This window comes from Panthera uncia (genome assembly GCF_023721935.1).
Source record: "Panthera uncia isolate 11264 chromosome B3 unlocalized genomic scaffold, Puncia_PCG_1.0 HiC_scaffold_1, whole genome shotgun sequence".
NCBI classification, from domain to species: domain Eukaryota; kingdom Metazoa; phylum Chordata; class Mammalia; order Carnivora; family Felidae; genus Panthera; species Panthera uncia.
The window spans coordinates 83,799,281-83,819,068 of NW_026057582.1; the positions used below are offsets into that span (position 1 = coordinate 83,799,281).

Below are 19,788 nucleotides of genomic sequence, written 5' to 3' on the forward strand. Positions count from 1 at the left end.
GACCTGGCTGAAGTCGGACGCTTAACCGACTGCGCCACCCAGGCGCCCCACTTCCTTTTTTTTTTTTAAATAAAAGAACACAGATTCACCTTCCATCTTAAGTTAATGGTAGCTCACCATACATACTTTCCTCTACCTTGCTCTTTTCACTTAACTATAGATCTTAGAGGTTATTCCTTAGTTTTTATGTCACATGGTGTTTGGTAGACTACCTGTTTTGTTTTGTTTTGTTTTGTTTTTGAAAGTTCTTTTCCTTCTGTTTCAGGTCACTTTTCTTTTTTTCATGTTTTATTGATTTTTTGAGAGAGTGAGTACAAGCGGGGGAGGGGCAGAGAGAGGGAGAGAGAGGAGGACAGAGCATCCTCAGCAGGCCCAGAGCCCAACTTGGGGCTCGAACTCACAAAATGTGAGATCGTGACCTGAACTGAAGTCAGATACTCAACCGACTGAGCCACCCAGGTGCCCTGTTTTGCTTTTTTCAAGTTTTATTTCAGTAATCTCTGCACCCAACATGGGGCTCAAACTAATGACCCTGAGAACAAGAGTCTCATCCTCCTCTGACTGAGCCCGCCAGGCACCCCTAGACTACCTATTTTTATAAATAGAATTTTATTGGAAAGCAGCAGTGCCCATTTGTTTCATAATTGTTTGTAGCTGCTTTTTTTTTTTTTTTTTAATGTTCGTTTATTTTTGAGAGAGAGTGTGCAAACGAGGGAGGGGCAGAGAGAGAAGGAGATAGAAAGAAGACTTGAAGCAGGCTCTGGGCTGACAACAGTGAGCCCAGTGCAGGGCTGTAACTCAAACCATGAGATCACGACCTGAGCTGAAGTTGGCGCTCAACTGACTGAACCACCCAGGCACTCCATCTATAGCTGGTTTTTATCTACAGCTGCAAAGTTGAGTAGTTGAAATAGTGACCCCATGAAGCACAAACCTAAAGTATCTGCTGTCTGCCCCTCCAAAAAATATTTTCTGACTCAGGATTTAGTGTGATGGCTTGTTCCTTTTTTATAGCTGCATAGTGGTCCATTTGGGTGGCTGTACTAGAGGTGATTCAGCCATTCCCCTGTGCAGACATTTGGGTTGTTACAAAAGACCACTTTAAATTGAAAGTAAAGTTTTTCTCCAAGACCCTCTAAAGACATCATAAAATTTTTCCCCATCTTTCTTGCCCGTCTTCAGGTGTCTTGAGTGTAATAACAGACACCTGTGCATAGAGTTGGTGACGCTTTCTGCCCACTTAGCAACAAGCATCCAGCCCCTTTTTTTGTCTGTTGAGGCTTGTGCCTGAATGATTTAACTCTAGTTTAACTCGCCTCTGTATATAACCCAAGTAATCACAGTGCAATCCACAGAGGACAGGGCTCCATGTCCCAGTTCTTTTTCAGGGATGAAAGCTGTTTCAGTTTCTTATTGAGAGAACATGGGTAAACATTTCCCCTTTGATTTTAGCCGAGCTCCTCGCTAAAAAACAGCCATTAAAAACCAGTGAGGTGTACTCTGATGATGAGGAAGAGGAAGAGGATGACAAGTCCAGTGAAAAGTCAGACCGCTCATCCAGAACATCGTCATCTGATGAAGAAGAGGAGTAAGCTGTGTATATTTTGGTCTAGTAGTCAGGATTAGGTGGGTTCTTTGGGAAGAAGCTTAGTGTAGTTTCCAAAATCGTCTTGTTTGGATGGTGAACTTTGATTTGGTTTAGCACCTTCAATTGCAGAGCTGAGTTCCCCAAAAAATATGCTCCTGCCTTTGGCTCTTAGCTAACTGCACCCCTGGACATTTTGTCTGGGCCTGGCAGGTAGGAACTGACTTCATGTCATCCTCAGACCGTCTTGGAGCTTCCATTTGTTTTCTTACTCTGATAGGTTATCTGGGATGACCACGTCATTGAAGACAGTTCACAGTACCATTAGGAACAGGATTCTATTACCACTCTTTCCTGTTGCTTCATTTATTTCTTCGGTGGTTAATCACATGTACTTTGGTCAAGTCAAGTCTTAAGAAACTGGTAGTATTTATGTATCTTGATCTGTTTTTATGAGGAACACTTTTCTCAGTGTCCTTTATTCCTCACAGGAAAGAAGAGATCCCTCCCAAATCACAACCCGTCTCCTTACCCGAGGAATTGAATCGGGTTCGATTATCACGGCATAAGCTGGAACGTTGGTGTCACATGCCCTTCTTTGCTAAAACTGTCACAGGATGTTTTGTACGGATCGGCATTGGAAACCACAACAGCAAACCAGTTTACCGGGTTGGTGTTTCTTTCCTGGACAATTGTCCGTGTTTTAAATATAATGATTCTCAACTGGAATAGGAGCTGCTGAATGACACAGATCTGTCACTTTTCTGCCACCATTTGATGGGAAAATAGACTCTAATTGAGACGCCCATAGAATAATGACAGTCTGAGGTGACCAGAGATCCTTCATGAACTATTGACAGTCTTTGGAGCCCAAGGGTGGGGGGGGTTTGGATTTAGAATAATTTTCTTTCCCTTCCATATAAAAGCAAGAAGGGAAACAGCAAGAAGGGAGTATTCATTGGTTGTTACATAATCTGGAAGCTTTGTTCATTTGAAAAATAAATAAATGAAAAATTTCCATGTTACATACCAAGAGACTTCTGAAACAGAATTATATTGAGGTTTAAAAACAAAAACACAAAAAAACCACCCTCTGACCTAATAGAGGTGGTTTTGTGAGTTCTGGCACTGCTTCTGTGATCTGGATGGCTGGAACATAGCTGTTTGATGTTTTTTCTTTTTGTTTTTGTTTGTTTTATCCTGGGTTGTATGGTTTTAATATGTGTTTACCTCCTTCTGTGAGGACCAGCAGCCATGCCACATCCCGGAAAGCTTGACAAACAGAAACTGACCTCCATGGTCTTCATGTTTGATTGATAACACTGACCTCTGAAATCCCAAGTGTATCCCCTTAGTAAGGGAGGACTGGGTCAGAGGGGAAGCTCCTAATGGGCCCTGCCAGGCTAACCACCTCCTCTCCTGGCGCTCACTCACTCTGTGCGTGGGGCGCCTGGTGCTTGGCCATCTGGGTTGTAAACCTGAGGAAGGTGCCCAGAACGTCTGGCAGCTGTGGGCTCCTCTTAGTGCAGGGTCACTCTTTGTAGTTAGGTCAGGAGAGCCAGAGAGAGTGGTGTGGAGAGCTCTGAAAGAGTCTGTTTTTAACTGGTGTCTCTGTCCTTTCACTTAGGTGGCTGAGATCACGGGTGTTGTGGAAACCGCCAAGGTCTACCAGCTTGGTGGCACCAGAACAAACAAAGGGCTACAGCTACGGTAGGGGAGGTGCGGCGGTGGCAGCCTCTGCACAGGCACTGCCTGTTGGAGCTGTTGTTCTCTCCCAGTGTGACGTTTCTTGTTACAGTAAATTTCTGTTGTGCCCAGTGGGGACTTAGAGGGGAAACTTATATTCTGCCTTTGCCCGTAAGGAAAGGTAGGGTGTCTCCCTCTCACAGGGGAGATCCAGGACAAGACGTGATGGGACGTAGAGAAGGAAAATGTCAAGCTCCCCTCATCCCAGAGCCCTGCAGGCATTTCCTTGGTGACCGTGGTCAGGAGGCTTGCTTCTATTTCTGGCTGTCACTAACCTCATCTTCTGACAAGTCAAGCCACCTTTCAGGACTTCGTTTCTCTTCAGTAACATATTTGCTGAGTGCTTGCTATCCGCCACTGTTCTGGGCATCAGGATAGAGGCAGAAACAAAGTAAAAACATGAAAATCCCTGCCCTCTTAGAGCCTGAAAATTCTAGAGACCCTATATGAAAAGGAATAGAAGTAGTTTGCCAGGATCACCGAAAATAACAGATAATAGACCCAGCTGTAGCCTGGCCTAATTTGGTCTCTGTGGTCTCCATTCTCTTCTCCTGGCACTGTCATCTTTCCTGGTCTTCTTGAAAAGGGCCAGTTGGGGGGCACCTGAGCAGCTCAGTCGGGTAAGTATCGGACTTCAGCTGAGGTCATGATCTTAGAATTTGTGAGTTCGAGCCCCGTGTTGGTCTCTGTGCTGACAGCTCAGAGCCTGGAGCCTGCTTCAGATTCTGTGTCTCCCTCTCTCTCTGCCTCTCCCCCACTCTCACTCTGTCTCTCTCTCTCTCTCTCTCTCTCAAAAAAAATAAATAAGTAAACATTAAAAAAAAAATTTTTTTTAAAGCAGTTTCTTTCTAAGGAATGGAATTTCCTTGTCATTCAAATATCTACATAGTATTTCATATTCTCACTGCCAGTTGATTGTAACATTTTATTATAAATGGACTTTTGAAGCACTAGCCAAGTCGTTTTGTTGTTGTTTTTTTTTCCAGTGGTAGCTGTGATTCTTTATCCTGGCTGCCCATTAAACAGCCTGGGAGGTATTGTTTGTTTAATTTCATTGCCTGGTTCCTACTCCCAGAGATTCTGTTTCAGTTGAGCTAGAGTGATGCTTTGGCATTAGAGTTTTTAGATCTTCCTAGATGATTAGATGATTGGAATTTCTAGATCTTCCTAGATGATTCTAAGGGGCAGATAGGATTGAGAACCACAGAGATAGGTGGTTCACAGTCTGGTAGGGTTGTTTTGCTGGTACTGCAGTTAACATACCCATTCTTGGAGATGCTTTCTCTTTTTTATGTAGGCATGGCAGTGACCAACGAGTGTTCCGCCTAGAGTTTGTCTCAAACCAGGAATTCACTGAAAGTGAATTCATGAAGTGGAAAGAGGCGGTAAGTGGATAGATAGCACCTACCAATTGTTCATGAAGACCCTGAGAAAGTCTCTAAAATCCCTTAATAAGCTTTTATCATGTTTTGGTCTAGATGTTCTCTGCTGGCATGCAGTTGCCCACTCTAGATGAAATCAATAAGAAGGAATTGTCTATTAAAGAAGCTCTTAATTATAAATTCAATGATCAGGACATTGAAGAGGTAAGAAACCTGGTACCCCAGAGATTGGAGGTTCAGTAAGAACCAGTGTTAGAGAAGATCATGACTTTCTTTTCTTTCCCTATATCTTGATATGTTTAACTCTGCGTAAGGATTGAATAAGGATGAGAAAATATTGATATTACTACTTTATTTATAATTCATTAAGATTTTCTCTATACGCTCTCATTTGAAATCCTAGAGTAAAGACGTGTATTTAGAGTTCAAGGATCTGTTTTCTGCTAGGCTTGGTCCTTCATGAGTTTCCTTTCTCCAAAACATTTTGGTAAAATTCTTTGATCTCTGTTCTCTTGGACAGTGGCTAGCCTTACAGTACCAGGTCCCTGGGCTGCTGCTGTTTATTGGTGCATGTTCCTTCAGACTGTCCCAGAAGAATCTCCGTGACCCTGGAAGCAGCATAGTATCCCTTGGAATGAACTCGCTTTCTCTCTCTGGGGCATGACACTGCTGTAGGAAGAGCAGCCCCCTCTTAACTAGCTGCTTGCCTCCAAAATGGGCTCATTTAGCCTGTCTACAAAACTAGTTTAGGAATACCTCACTGCTGGTATCTCCTCTCTGGTACAGATTGTAAAAGAGAAAGAAAGGTTCAGGAAAGCTCCACCCAACTATGCTATGAAGAAGACTCAGCTGCTAAAGGAAAAGGTGAGGACTTGCATTTGAACCTCTTTCCTCATCCTGAAAGGTGTAGAAATCAGACTTGTGTGTCCTCTGCTAAGTTAGTGGTGGCAAGATGGGAGGGAAATGCTGGGCTCCAGCATAAGCAACACAGGGCTTTCCAAGCAGTGAGGCAGCATCCCTTGGCCATTTTCCTTTCTATAAATTGAAATTGATTGTGTCTGTTCTGTTCCCCTTACTTTCTAGAAAGTCCCTTTAGTTTCGTGTGTAATAAGACAGAACCCAGGGTAATATGAGCACTGGGTCTGAACAAATGATACTGCCAAACCCAGCTGAGGTGGGTGGCTTTCCATTCTTCACATCACGATGGGGTGAGCCTTGTTAGGGTGAGTCAGCCCCATGGGGCCTGGGTTCCAAGGTTAATGTTAGATATCGCTGCAACCGGGGGCCCAGAGCCAGATAGCTATATGACAAGGTGTTACTACTGTAATAAGAATTATACCTTGCATTTGTAAAGTTTGTTTTCAGCGTTCTTTCATATCTCCTGTCATTTGTTCACTGAGTGAACAAATGTCTTGCCTGTGCTGAAAGTAAGGGGATACTTGTTACAGAGCCAGTCATAGCCAAAAACTCTTGGCTATGTCTTGCCTGTGCTGAAAGTAAGGGGATACTTGTTACAGAGCCAGTCATAGCCAAAAACTCACACTTCTCTCTTGTGCAGGCCATGGCTGAGGACCTGGGGGATCAGGACAAGGCCAAACAAATCCAAGACCAGCTGAATGAGCTAGAGGAACGGGCAGAGGCCCTGGACCGCCAGCGGACCAAGAACATATCTGCCATCAGGTGTGTTACTGATCTGTTTTGGTTGGGCTCCTGTCCTGGACCCACAGACCTTGCCACAGTTATCAGGTGAGCCCGTGGCCTTGCACATGCTGTGCTTGCACTGGCTGCATGAGGCTCCGGGGTCAGGGGTCAGGGCTCAGTGGTTCCCTCCCTCCTTCCCCAATCGACTGACTCACCCTTTTACTCACCCACAGTTACATCAACCAGCGGAACCGGGAGTGGAACATCGTAGAGTCTGAGAAGGCCCTTGTGGTGAGTAAACAACTTTATTTGGATCCCTGAAGACATTTTAATTAATAAAATGATATGAAATCTTCTATACATCTTGCTCCAGTTAATTTTTTTAATTATTGAAGTAACATGTACTCTTCACATCCACGTGTTTGTGTGCACACATAGACCCATAAGATGTATTGATTTATAGTGAAAAGCAGCATTCTTCTGCCCTTCTTATCCCTCCCCATCCCATAGATTCTGCTCCACGGGTGTTCGTCTTTCTCGGTTTCCAGTTTTGTTCTTTTGTTGTTGCTCCCATATCTGGTCTGGTGTTCTTGAAGAGAAGAGGATGATACGTGACTTTGACTCTTTTAAGCTCTTGCAAAGACTGTTACGTATGTGTAAGCTAGGATAAGTGAAGGTGGGGAAGGAGACGCAGTCCTGTAACGCATGCTCTCTGTTTCAGGCTGAAAGTCACAACATGAAAAACCAACAGATGGATCCCTTTACCAGGCGGCAGTGCAAACCTACCATCGTTTCTAATGTGAGTGCCTAAAGAGGACGTTTTTAGTCAGGACCTAGATTCTAGGACATAAAATGAATTCCATTAGGAGATTAATAAGGAAGTTAAAAATAATGTTGTCTTAGTGGGATTTGCTTGCCTCAAACTCTTGGGTCTGGCTATCTCTCTCTCTGTTTTTTTTTTTTTTTTTTTTTTATCTTGCTATAGGACCTATAGGTAGTGAAAACCTGGCATGGATTTGTAGAAACGTCTGGACTAACCCCTCTTTGGCAGGGTGGGTTTACCAATGTGGCAGACGTTAGGAATGTGTGGGCTGGGCCACCTAGGGCCAGGCTGGCCTGGGCTGGGCTTCAAAGCTTTTAATTGCCTCTTTTTTGCTGCCTTGAGGAAAACCCCACTGAGCTGCTGATGGGTCCACTGTGGTGCTTGTGATGTTAGTGGTGGTCGGCGGGTAGGACTCTGTGAGCTTTAAATCTCTAAAATAACTTGATTTTCTCTCTCAGTCCAGAGACCCGGCTGTTCAAGCTGCCATATTGGCCCAGCTGAATGCAAAATACGGTTCTGGAGTGTTACCAGATGCTCCAAAGGAAATGAGCAAGGCAAGTGCAGCACTGTCCTGTGGGCTAGACGCTTGGCTTCGTTGGGGCCTGATCTCTCCCACCTGGAGGAACATAGCCTTTCACTTGCAGCCCTTTCTCCATCCTGATTGTTCACAAATGTAATAAACAGCTACTGAATTTTAGTCAGACAACCTAAGTGCTAAACCCAACACCACTACTTAACTAAGGCCTTGATTACAGCTTTAGGCAACTGACATCTAGCCCTCTGAGCCACATTTTCTCCTATGTAAAATGGGGATAATACTCTATATCCTGCTGCTCCGCAGGGTACTGGGAGGAACTGATGACACATAAGCATCAGACCGTTGTAAAGGTGAAAGCTCTTTGAAAACTGAATGTCAGGGGCACCTGGATGGCTCAGTTGGTTAAGCGTCCAACTCTTGGTTTCGGCTCAGATCATGATGTAATGGTTCATGAGTTCAAGCCCTGAGTCGGGCTCTAGGCTCATAGTGTGGAGCCTGCTTGGGATTCTTTCTCTCCCTGTCTCTCTCTGCCCCTCTCACACTGGCTCGCTCTCTCAAAATAAATAAATAAACTTTAAAGAAATTTTAAAAAAAAGAAAACTAGAATGTTAAGCAGAGAAACTGCCAATTTAGAAGCAGATTTTTGCCTAAGTTAGGTCTTTTCCTGTGGAGTGCACACTGTCCCAGGAATTCCTGAAATCTTGGGTCAGAAAGTAACTTACTGTCTTAAGCCCACCCTTTCTGCCCCACACCACAGACATGAGCCTTCCCTCTCCTCTTTCAGGCTTCAGAAAAGAAACCACCTTAGTGGCCTCTCCTGTCCTCCCTCTGAGGGAAGGAATCAGAAAAGGGCCTTAGCTTTTTTTTTTTTTTTTTTTTTTTTTTACTATTAGTGGCCGCTGCTTCTTGAAGTCCTCTTGTATTTATGCTTTTATAGTTAGTTTTTTCTCTTCACATTGCAGGGTCAGGGAAAGGATAAAGATTTGAATTCTAAGTCAGCCAGTGACCTCTCAGAAGATTTGTTCAAAGTACATGATTTTGATGTGAAGATTGATTTACAAGTTCCCAGCTCAGGTAGGTACAGGTGGGGGGAGTGGTGATGGCTGAGGACCAGATGGCAACATGGCTCTCTCGGTCAGTGGGGAGGCCTGATTTTAGGGAAGAAGTGCAGGTGTCTACTCATCATTATTTATAGAGGCCAGAGTAAGCGGGGCTGTGGGCATGTTTTGAGAGGGAGCAGGGACAGTCAACCCGACTGGAAGGAGTGAAGCAGGAGACTCAAAGGACTTCGTAGGCGCCTCAGATGCCAATTTGCTCTTCTTTCCCACAGAGTCAAAGGCTTTGGCCATCACCTCCAAGGCTCCACCAGCCAAAGATGGGGCTCCAAGGAGATCTCTAAACTTGGAAGACTACAAAAAACGGCGAGGGCTTATTTGAGCGCACCCAGCCTGCTGCTTCTGACCCTGCATGCCCCATCACAGTGTCCCACCTTTCCTCTTTTCCTTTGATTTGCCCTCTTTGGGCTGGAGCAGCAGTAGAACTGGGAAGAGACTCTAAACTGCCAGTCATCTGTAATATAAACCATTTGCTGTATAGACCTCCCTTGTCTGCACCATCTCCCACCAACCCCCCAGGCCTCTCACCCAGTGTGGGCCTGGGCTCTCTTGGGTTTTTTCCATGTCTTTAGATTTGTGTTTGCCTTTTTTTTTTTTTTTTTTTTTTTAAAAAAAAAACCAGCACAGTTCATTGGCCACTCTGCACACATTCAGTATTAGCGTGGAGCTGGGATTCTTGCTGTAGCCCCTGGGGGCAACAGCAGCAGCACTGGGCGGCCTCCTCCGCGGGCTGCCTTGGACCCAACCATTGAACATTTGGCACCGGACACTTGTGGAGGGAGTGGGGACTGGGCACCTGCAGCCCTCCTCCCTCTCTCCTCATCTTTCTCTTCTTCCCATCTCTGCAGAAGAGAGGTTTTCAAATCCAATTTAGTTTCCAAAAAGTGTACATTTGTGGGGAGGGAGGGGGGGCTGTTTGAGAGAGAGAGAGAGAGAGTGTGTGTGTGTGTGTGTGTGTGTGTGTACGTACGTGTGTGTTTGTGTGTCTGTAAGTGCGTGGATTTTTTTATCATTTTTTTAAAATGCAGTACTCTTTGTATCAGTCTGTCATGGGTCTATAGCTGTTTCAGATTTTTTTCAGCTGTACATGAGCATCTGAAACTGCAAGAAAGAAACTCATTAAATGTGATTCTTCTTACTAAACAGGCCTGACTGCTGTAGCTGTGTAACATATCCTCCCCCACATCCTCTCCCCCCCCCCCACCTCCCCCACCTCAGAGAAAACACCCCAGTTTGCCCCCTGCCCTGTAGGCTGTGTCCTGGCAGGTGGGAGGGAAGCCCACAGCCAGGTAGCAGAGAAGGCAGTGCAGGTGTCTTGCTCAACCCATGGGTACAGCCTACAGCTTCTCGGCTGAACATAGAGTGTCTTTTTCCCACCCCATGTTCTTGTCTCTTCCTAGTGATTCTGTTTTGCTCTTTGGGAAAGAATAATGTTTTGTTTTTTAAGAGAAAGTATTCAACGTGAATGTGGAGAGAACGAACACAAAAAGATTTAGGTTGCAAATGTTACAAGCATGTGCAGTTTTGTGTGTGTGTATACATATATATATGGTAAGCATATATATTGTTGTGCAGCTAGGGTGAGGCCAGCAAAGAAGTGTGTATGTCTTTATGAAATGTTTGAAAAGAGATAAGCTGACTGCTTGATAATCATTCTCAGGTGTAAAGCTCCAAGTGTAAATAAAAGTGGCATTTAACAAATCTTTTCAGAACAAAGTACAGCTGACTATATATACCAAGAACTAAGCTAAAGAAACAGCTGAGAGCTGCTGAGTCCCACAAGAGGGAGAGGAATTTAGAAGCTCTGCTTTGTACTTCATCACCCTACTTTTCTGTAAGGAAGTGGGATGATGGGAAATCATGGACTTAAGTTGTATTTAAACATACAAAATGAACTTGGTGACTCTTCTGGGTTTAGTAGAGCCTCGGTGTTGCTTTAACTTAGTTTACACTTTTTTTATTTTAAAAAAACAGCAACGGATGGTTTTTTAAAAGTATTGTGACTGTAAAATTGGTAAACTGTGACTGTAACATAGCTCTGTGGTAGCTGTGACGCAGTTCGGTTGGGCTAAGGTGGGCAGTGGACTCATTAAAATCATATATACTTGAATAGTCCATTGACCGAAACCCTTTATAGACTGTTGTGTAAATGTGGAATCACAGACTGCTAAACATTGCCCAGACTCCGGCAGAGCCCTGGAAGCTGCTGGGACCTCTCCTATCATGACAAACCTGGACTGTTTTTTCTTTCTGGTTTTAAAAAACATGAAATTATAGAATCCATATAATTTGCTGGAGTCATTCTGATCCACCATGTAGATCTGTATTTAGTATCATTTGGATTTGGAGAAGTGTCGATTACATTATGGCTGTGTAATAAAATTTTTATTAAAACTGCATCACACTGTAGCCACTTTGCCACTACCTCCCCACACACAGCTGCCAAAAGTTTCGTTCTGAGATGCCAAAACACAGCGAGGAGAGAAGCCAACCAATTTATCACCTGAGTCGTCTCCTTGGTGATTGGAATCAGGACTGAGAATTTGTCTCCAATCTCCACTGAGGCAGGGCCTCTGAACCAAGATCTTGACCAGGCAGAAGATGTTGGCTTTATTACACACCCCTCCTCCACAGCCCCCACACCCCCACCCCCAGCTGGGCTTCTTGGCTGTTCACTTGAGGTATTTCTTACGCTGGGGAGTTGCTGCCATGGCTCCCTACTCCACACCTCCCCCACTCCATGTGGTTTCAGTGTTGAAGGGTGCGGCACCTAAGGCTGTTTAACACATTTTTCACTTCCTTCCAAGAGGCAAAAAGGCCAATGTCCATATGCCTGGCTCATGATGTATAGGTCTGTTTGTCTGTCTTACTTCTGACAGGTGCAGGGAAAGTCTGCCTGCAACTTCCCTTCAGAAAGAATGCTTTTGTTCTGTTTCTGTGAAGTCCCGAGCTGTCACTCAAACTGTACAGATATTTGTAAATAAACTTTACACCCTGTTTTAACAAGGGGATCGGAATTAATCCAAGGATTGCATCCTCAGTGGCAACTCTCAAAGTCACGTTTTCAAAGTCCAAGAAAGCCTCTCTTTTGCTTGGTTTCCCTCCTTCCCCTTCTCTTAGCCTAACACCCCCCAAAAGTGAAAGTGACTGCTTTCAACTCTTTAGCAACCTGGTTACCCAGAAGCTTCTCTAGTATGGTAGTTGTCTACAGCCAGGGAGCCCTCCACTTGGCCTGGTTTACTTCCTATCTTGGAAGATACCAGCAACCTTTAACAGAACTAGGTAGGGCCCTGATAACACTGCCTAGCCCTAGTGAGAGGCTGGTGCTTCCAAGCTTTCAGTTGGCCTTTGCTATGCTGTCTCCTGCCTATCATGAGTGTGCAGAGGGAACCCAGGGACTGGTGACCATGGAGAAAATACTGATAGCCTTTCATCGATCCCCCAAGCTAGGGAGATCTGGAACGCCTCCACTCCCCCATTCGCTGAGGATATGTCTCAAAACTTTCTGGCCATGCTTTAGGAAGCAAAATCCTGGATCATCTATTTCCCTTTATAGACGGGAAGGTGTGAGGTGACAATCAATGGTAGGATCCCAGTCCAAGCCTGCCTCTGGTATTGGGAGAGGTGGGTCCCTAGGGCTAGCCCAGCAGCTGTGCCCAATGAGGTTTTCTCCCAACTCATCAATACTCCCACTACCTGAGTGCTGGCAGCAGTGGGCTAGCTAGGCCCTAGAGAGCAGGGATTCTGAGCAGAAAACAGCCCTATCTGCGTCTCCCAGGATGCAGTGCCTTGGGGCAGGCATACCTGAGGGCAGAAAGGAAGCTGCCATAGGCAGAAAGATGTGGAAGGGAAAGAGGTGCAGGGTCAGTCAACTTCATCTTCTGGCCTTGGTGTGGGCAGCTTTCCTTGGGTAATCCTAGGTGGCAGTGTCCAGCACCTCTTGGGAACTAGGAAACCATCAACCCCCAGCATGGAGTTTTTGCGTGACTTCACTGACCACTGAGGGCCTCTGAGCTCCCTTGAGGAGGAAAGTGTTGGGGGGCTGGAGGGAACAGCAGCACTAAAAGAGGGCCAAGGGGTAGCCTGCCTTCTCTGCAGGGTTCCCCAGGCCAGCCCCAGGCCAGCCCCAGTCCTGGCTGAGCAGAACCTGGAGCTGGTGTTTCTTGGCTCTGCGTGGGGGCTCAGCTACCGCAGCATAGGCACATCTAGGGATTCCAGATGGTGCTCTGGACCCAAAGGAGAGCCAGGAGCCACAGGACATTGCAGGCTCAGTACAGGGTTCATATCCCTGCTCTGCCACTTACTACCTAGGCCTGAGCTGGTTAACTCCTCTGAGCCACAAATCTCCCATCTTTACAACGTAAGATCCGTCAGAGCGGTCTTAAAGATTAAGTGTACCTTTCCCCAGAAGGGGTTCAATAATGCTGTTGTTAGAGCAGAGGCCACTGTTCTTGGGAGGAGAGACTTCAGGGGCAGAGTGGCGGGGGCGGGGGGTTGGGATAGAGTGGGCAGTGAGTTGAGGGACAAGGTAGAAGCTGTAGGAAACCAGGCAGAATGGGGGGCAGCAGAACCGCCAGAAGCTGAAGCACTTAGTTCAGGAACTCCTGGCAGCAACCACCTCCAGGGTCAAGAAATTCTGCTTTCAGGTTGAGATTACGAGCGTGGGCACTGGAGCGGGTCTGGGGAAAGTCCAGGGAAGCAGAGCTGCTTTTTGGCCTGCCCTTGCTGCTTATGTTCTCTCCAGAATGGACAGTCTGAAAGTGGCTCAGAAGACTCCCACCTCACCACCACCCCAGCAATCTCAAAGATTGTGAGGCTTGACCTACTCACCACCACCAAGAGTAATTAAAACATACAAGCAGTACCAAACTGGAAAATATGTGTAAAGATGACTAAGAAAATGTTCTGATCTTTCCCACAAGGACTATCTGGATACCTTCTTTAAAATATCAAAGGAATTTTTTTTCTTTTTCAGCTGTCAGTGACCCTGGTTTGAAAAGTGCATGCAGAACAGACACGTGAAAAGATGCTCAACATTGCTCATCGCATCATCAGGGAAATACAAATCAAAATCACATTGAGATACCTCGCACTGGTCATAGTGGCTAAAATCAACAACTCAGGAAGCAACAGATGTTGGCAAGGGTGTGGAGAAAGGGGAACACTCTTGCACTTCGGTGGGAATGCAAACTGGTGCAGCCCCTCTGGAAAACAGTGTAGAGGTTCCTCAAAAAAAAAAAAAAAAAAAAAAAAATTAAAAATAGAACTACGCTACGGCCCAGCAATAGCACTACTAGAAATTTATCCAAAGGATACAGGAGTGCTGATTCATATGGGCACAAGTATCCCAAAGTTTATAGCATCGCTATCAACAATAGCCACATTATGGAAAGAGCCCAAATGTCCATCAACTGATGAATGGATAAAGAAGATGTGGTGTGTGTATATACATACATACACACAATGGAATACTACCCCTGGTGAAAAAGAATGAGATCTTGCCATTTGCAACAATGTGGATAGAACTGAAGTGTATTTTGTTAAGTGAAATAAGTCAGAGAAAGACAGATATGTGTTTCCACTCATATGTGGAATTTGAGAAACTTAACTGAAGACCACAGGGGAAGGGAAGGAAAAATAAGTTAACAAACAGAGAGGGAGGCAAACTATAAGACACTCTTAAATACAGAGAATAAACTGAGGGTTGATGGGTGTAAGAGGTGGGGGGGAGGCTAGGAAAACGGGTGATGGGCATTGAGGAGGGCACTTGTTGGGATGAGCACTGGGTGTTGTATGTAAGTGATGAATCACGGGAATCTATTCCCGAAGCCAAGACTACACTGTATATACACTGTATGTTAGTTAACTTGACAATAAACTATTAAAAAAGAAAAAAAGAAAGTGTAGGCGGAGACCAGGTCTTGCTCAGCCGCAGACACATTCACCTCTCACCTGGAATGCACTGGTCTATCTCCACTGATTTTCCTTGGAGAACACCTCCTCACCCTACAGAGCTCAGCCGAAAGGTCACCTCCTCCTGGAAGCCTTCCTTGATCTCCCCTCCCAATCTGGTTTGGGAGCACCTTCTACTGGCTCTCCCTAGAGCAGCACTCACCAGGTAATAATTTATGAGTCCCCACCCTGAGCCTGTTAGCTACTTGGGTCTGCCGCATATCCGCAGCACCCAGCGCCACCTGGCACTTAGGTAACGCCCAGTAAATGTGGTGGAGGGAAGGGGGGCAAGCGGATGTCCAGCGGAGCCGACGCGTTCTGGGGCATTCGATCCCACCTGTCCCTCCCATCCTGTCCCCGGACCGCAGCGCCCAGTCCTTTGGGACTCGACCAAAGCCAGCGAGAAACGCGGCTGTGGCAGGTAGGCCCGTTCACCCCAGGGCTAGTGTGCCGCCCAGTCCGGACGAGCCAACACCCTTGACTTGGGCTCGCCCACTGGGGCCGGCTGCCCGCACGTGCGCGCGCACCTCCAGCCGTGGACGCCAGCAGGATGCGCTTCCCGGCGACATCCCGGGTTTGGGAGCGGGGCCTCGGCTTTCAACACCCGCGTCTTGGGGCCTGCGCGCGACTTCCCGGTGGCTCTTTTTGTCCGGCCACCGGATGCCTTGTGGAGTCGGCCGCCTAGCACCGGGGGTGGAAGTCAGGCTGCAGAGAGGTCACCAATGGAATTAGGGGAGGCACCCACGCCCTCGGGCACAAGATTCAGGGAGATGTCCTGCGGGGCACCTCGGGGACAGAGGCCGACCGACGGGCACCCACAGCATTCTCAGAGCAGTTCCTTCGACCGACCGGCAGCCGCATCCCTGACCTCATATGCTCTCGGTCCCCTCTGCCTCCACTAGGCCGCGGGAGAGATCCTGCGGGTTCTGAGTTATGAAGAGAGGGAGGAGGGAGAACCACAGGAACACAGGCTCCTGGGAGGGATGGGAAACCTTGTTTCTGAAGTGTGTCAGGAGAGAAAATGTTCTTATTGCGCATACACAGGCGCGGTGACACATTTTGTTTGTTTTAAACCAGAGTGATTCAGATGGTGAAGGGTCAGCAAAGGCTGCTGGATCCCTAGCCCTGCTAAACTAGCCTAGCTCGAAATCCCAGAATATTCCCATCAGGTCTATCCATAATGAGGTCAAAGATTGCACGGGGAAGGAAGAGAAACCTTCTCAAAGAAAAGGGTCTGGGGCTGTCAGGTGAAAACAGCCATTCACTCCTCTTCCCAGGAGGAAGGAGACCTCCAATTCTAACCCCACCCTCAAGTTGCCATTGGCCCTGGCTTTGGCCAGTCCTCCAGCGCCCTCTCTAGTTTGTTCTGGGCAGAGATGGGCCCCAGACCGACCAGGATGGGGAATGGTTGGGATGCATGGAGCCCCTGAAAGGGCAAGGTCTTAGTGACAGCCCCTTGGAAAAAGAGCCATATAGCACCCTGGGGCCTGTTTTCTGATGGGTCCTTTCTGGTTTCCTTTCTCCAGAAGACAAGTGTAAAATGATACACCACCATTCCATATAATGAAGGGAGGTCATTATAGGAACTACTCCTTGTATCCTTTTCACCTAGCACAGTGCCTGGTTTGAGGAAACTGCTCAAGGGAAGTTTGTTTTCTCTGTGAATCAATGAATGGATCACAGGTATTGTCACAAAATATTGGAATCTTGGGGTCAGGAAGTCCCTTGGAGGACACCAGTTCTCACAGAGCACATCTAGGAGTTGTTGACCAGAATAAGAACCTGTATCACTTGGTCCAGAGGAAGATTTGCCACCACCCTGCCCCCAACACACAGACACAGACACACACATGCACACACTATAGAGGCTCTGCTTTCTCTAGGGAAGCTTTCAAGGTCCCTCAAAGCAAAGGCAGTGCTCTGTCCTTTCTCCCTCAGGTGAAAGGGCCCGCCTGTGGCTCTTGGGAAGAAGAAATTAGTCCTGTGCCTGGCAGGGAATGGCGAGCAGTGACTTTACTCCTGCCCCTCAGGGTGGGGAGAGAGGGGCAGAGCTAAATAAGGCAGGTTGGGGAATGAAACCAAGCCTCCAGAAAACCCTCACCTCACACACCCTATTTTCCAGGCCTCCCCCTTTCCCAGCTTTGTGCCCACTGTCTTTACTGCCTAGGAGGGATGTAGCTCCCAGGCCTGATAAATCCCGAAAGCCATGGAGAGGAGTGAAGACTCAGACACTCTAGAGAGAAGGCCTCAAGGGTACAGGAGGATCCCTGAACTGAGATGCCACAGAAGAAGAGAGATCAGTTTTCTCATCAGACACATAGCTGGCCTTGTGAATAAGGCAGAGAGACGCACATGGCCTATCTCAGATTAGCCACCTCATGTCCATCAAAACCTTGCAACATTCCTGTATGCCCCCGTTTCCCATTTTTGCAACACACAAGAGGCCTTTCCTCCGTCTATATAGTAGTCTGATTTTCTCCACAGCACTCTACGCGTAGCCATCTACTCACAGCTTCAAGAACTGTGGAAACTGAGGCACAAACAACATGATTCCAGGATTTGAAAGGTCATTCCTGGCTCAACTAAGACAACATGAGACCCCCTGACTTGTCCCACTGCTATATCGGGACCCCCGGCTCTGCCCCAGTATGTGCCCCTATGCTTTCTGCCTGTAGTAGGTGGAGGCAGACTCTGCCTTCCTCAGATAAGGAACTAGAGACTGAACTATAAGATGCTAATAAAAGAAAGTATGCACGGCACAGGAATAGAAGTCAGTGGATCTAGCCAAGACTCTCTGGCTTTTCCACCAACTAGCTGTGTGGCCTTGTGCAAAGACTGTAACCTCCTGGGTTGAGCCATTTAACTCCTTTGTTACTTCTCCTGTGTTTTGAGGAGAACAGGATGCACCTAAAGGTCCTTCCCACTCTAAAAGTCTATGAAATTGGGGCCCCTGAGTGGCTCAGTTGGTTAAGCAGCTGCTGACTCTCGGTCATGATCTCATTGTTTGTGAGGTCAAGCCCTGCATTGGGCTTCCTGCTAACAGCAGGGAGCCTGCTTGGGATTCTCTCTCTTCCCCTCTCTCTGCTCCCTCCTCTCTCTAAATAAATAAATAAACATTTTCTAAAAAGTCTATGAAATTAGCTCTCATTTCAATACCCATTCCCAAGTTTGCCCTTACCTTTCCACTGAGGGATACTTAGAAAATATGGCAAAGAGCTCTTCTTTGGTTTCTGGGCTTAGGACAAGTGCCTAATAGAAGAAGAAAAAGAATTGCCCTTGAGTTTTCTCTTGGCAGCCAGCTCCTGGCTTGCTTGTGCTTCCAACATTGTCATTTATATATATATATATATATATATATATATATATATATATATATATCTCACAAACATTGACAGGTGCACAGTGCATGTTCCCTCCTCTCATTTCCCTCCCACCTTTTCAGTTCTGGCGAGTCCTTGTTGACTCTCCCCATCCTGGGTTTGCCCCCAGCCTGCCCCTACTCTGAGGGCAGTACCAGTGCCACCAGAGACCAAGTAGCCCCGAAAGAGGGAAGTGAGTGCAGGAGACATGGCTTTTGAGCCACCAAGCTCTAGAGTACACCCTTCACACACATCCAGGCTCCTCTAGATCTCTGTGCCCAGAGAAAGTAGCCATGTCATTTCCCAGGTTCTCTGAATAGTCAAACTCCTGTATTTCCTTCTTTCTCTCCTTCCCCTCCACTCATCCTTCCACACTTTTACTTTCTTCATCAATTCCCCCAGGACCTTCTCCTTTTTGCTCTGCTGAAGCTTCCCATTTTCTCTCTCTGAACCCTCCTTTTGTCTCCTCCTGGGCCATCCTTGAATCTAGCTGAAGGGAGATGAGGGGAAGGAGAGCTTCTTTTGGCTTTCATCAGCATCAGAGGCAATCCTTCTGGGGCATCCTGCCCCACAGGGTCCCCAACAACCCTGAGGCACGAGGCACCTGAGGAGGGATCCTCCCCGGTGGCATTTTGGGGGAAGACAAGAAATGCTGTGAAATACAAACTCTACTTAAAGCAGCCCTGCAGTTCAGCCGACCACTAACTTGTGAAGTGGCCAAATACTGCACCACGATGCCACGGATGAGCCAGCGTCGTGACTCTCTTCCCCTGTCACAGCCACAACTCTGGGTCAGGTGAGGTTTTCCTAAATTTACAAAGGGAAGAGACGTCAAAGATCACATCTAGAGTGTGATGAACCTGAGACTGGCTCTTCCTACCACCCACACTAAAACTATTCTCATATTGTATAGATTTTACATCTTTCATTTTATTTTATTCTCATAGAAATCCTGTGAGGTAGACGACAACCCTGCGGAAAAGAATCAACAGTTCAAGGAGGTGAAATGACTTGCTTAGGATCACACAGCAGACTCCACGCTCCGAATTCCACAGAAAAAGGAATCAGAAGTCCACAGCCCCCGCCAGCCAGTAGCCAAGGGATGCTGCCCAGGACTGCGCCAGGACTCGCCGCGAGATTCAGGCCCCGCCCCCCTGACCTTGTTCTCTGCCAGCTGAGAAGTGGGGAGCTTGGGGGGAGGAAGCCTCAGGTCTTGCCCAGGACAGAGTCCCCACTTGGGCGCACGCCCTGGGGTGAGGCTTCCCCAGGAAGCTGATGGCCTTGCATTCCATGCTGAAGGAAAGCCCGGGGACCAGGAATCCTTGGCCCAGGATGGATCGTGGAAAGGAGCCGGAGGGACTGGGTAGGAGAGCGAGAGCAGGACCAGCTCCAAGGCAGTAGGGCCCGGGGGCGGAGCGACCCCTCCGGTCTCTTCGAGAGCGGGGACAGAGAGGCTGCGAAGGCCAGGCCCTGACTTTGTGTCCACGAGGTCTGAGCTTCCCGGTCACCTGGAGGAGCAACAGGGAGCCCTTGGAGGCCCGCGCTTTCTCTGAAAGTGAAAGGAGTGGGCGGGGGGCGCGGCCGAGGCGGGGCCCAGGCGGGCAGCCGCGCAGGCTCCGCCTCGGGGCAGTCTCGCGCCGGGGGCGC

The 19,788-nt window shown here is 47.3% G+C and overlaps 1 protein-coding gene across 1 annotated transcript in view; it reads left to right on the forward strand.

The window, feature by feature from the left end:
• RTF1 (RTF1 homolog, Paf1/RNA polymerase II complex component) overlaps positions 1-11,229 on the forward strand; it is a 50,610-nt gene extending 39,381 nt beyond the window's left edge. The window contains exons 7-18 of the mRNA XM_049613401.1: positions 1,453-1,588; positions 2,077-2,254; positions 3,213-3,295; positions 4,629-4,716; positions 4,810-4,917; positions 5,500-5,577; positions 6,272-6,393; positions 6,588-6,645; positions 7,076-7,153; positions 7,636-7,731; positions 8,678-8,789; positions 9,046-11,229. Of these exons, the coding sequence (XP_049469358.1) occupies positions 1,453-1,588; positions 2,077-2,254; positions 3,213-3,295; positions 4,629-4,716; positions 4,810-4,917; positions 5,500-5,577; positions 6,272-6,393; positions 6,588-6,645; positions 7,076-7,153; positions 7,636-7,731; positions 8,678-8,789; positions 9,046-9,152 (1,244 nt within the window). The 3' untranslated portion in view covers positions 9,153-11,229. The remainder of the gene's footprint in view (positions 1-1,452; positions 1,589-2,076; positions 2,255-3,212; positions 3,296-4,628; positions 4,717-4,809; positions 4,918-5,499; positions 5,578-6,271; positions 6,394-6,587; positions 6,646-7,075; positions 7,154-7,635; positions 7,732-8,677; positions 8,790-9,045) is intronic.
• Positions 11,230-19,788: the final 8,559 nt, after the last annotated feature.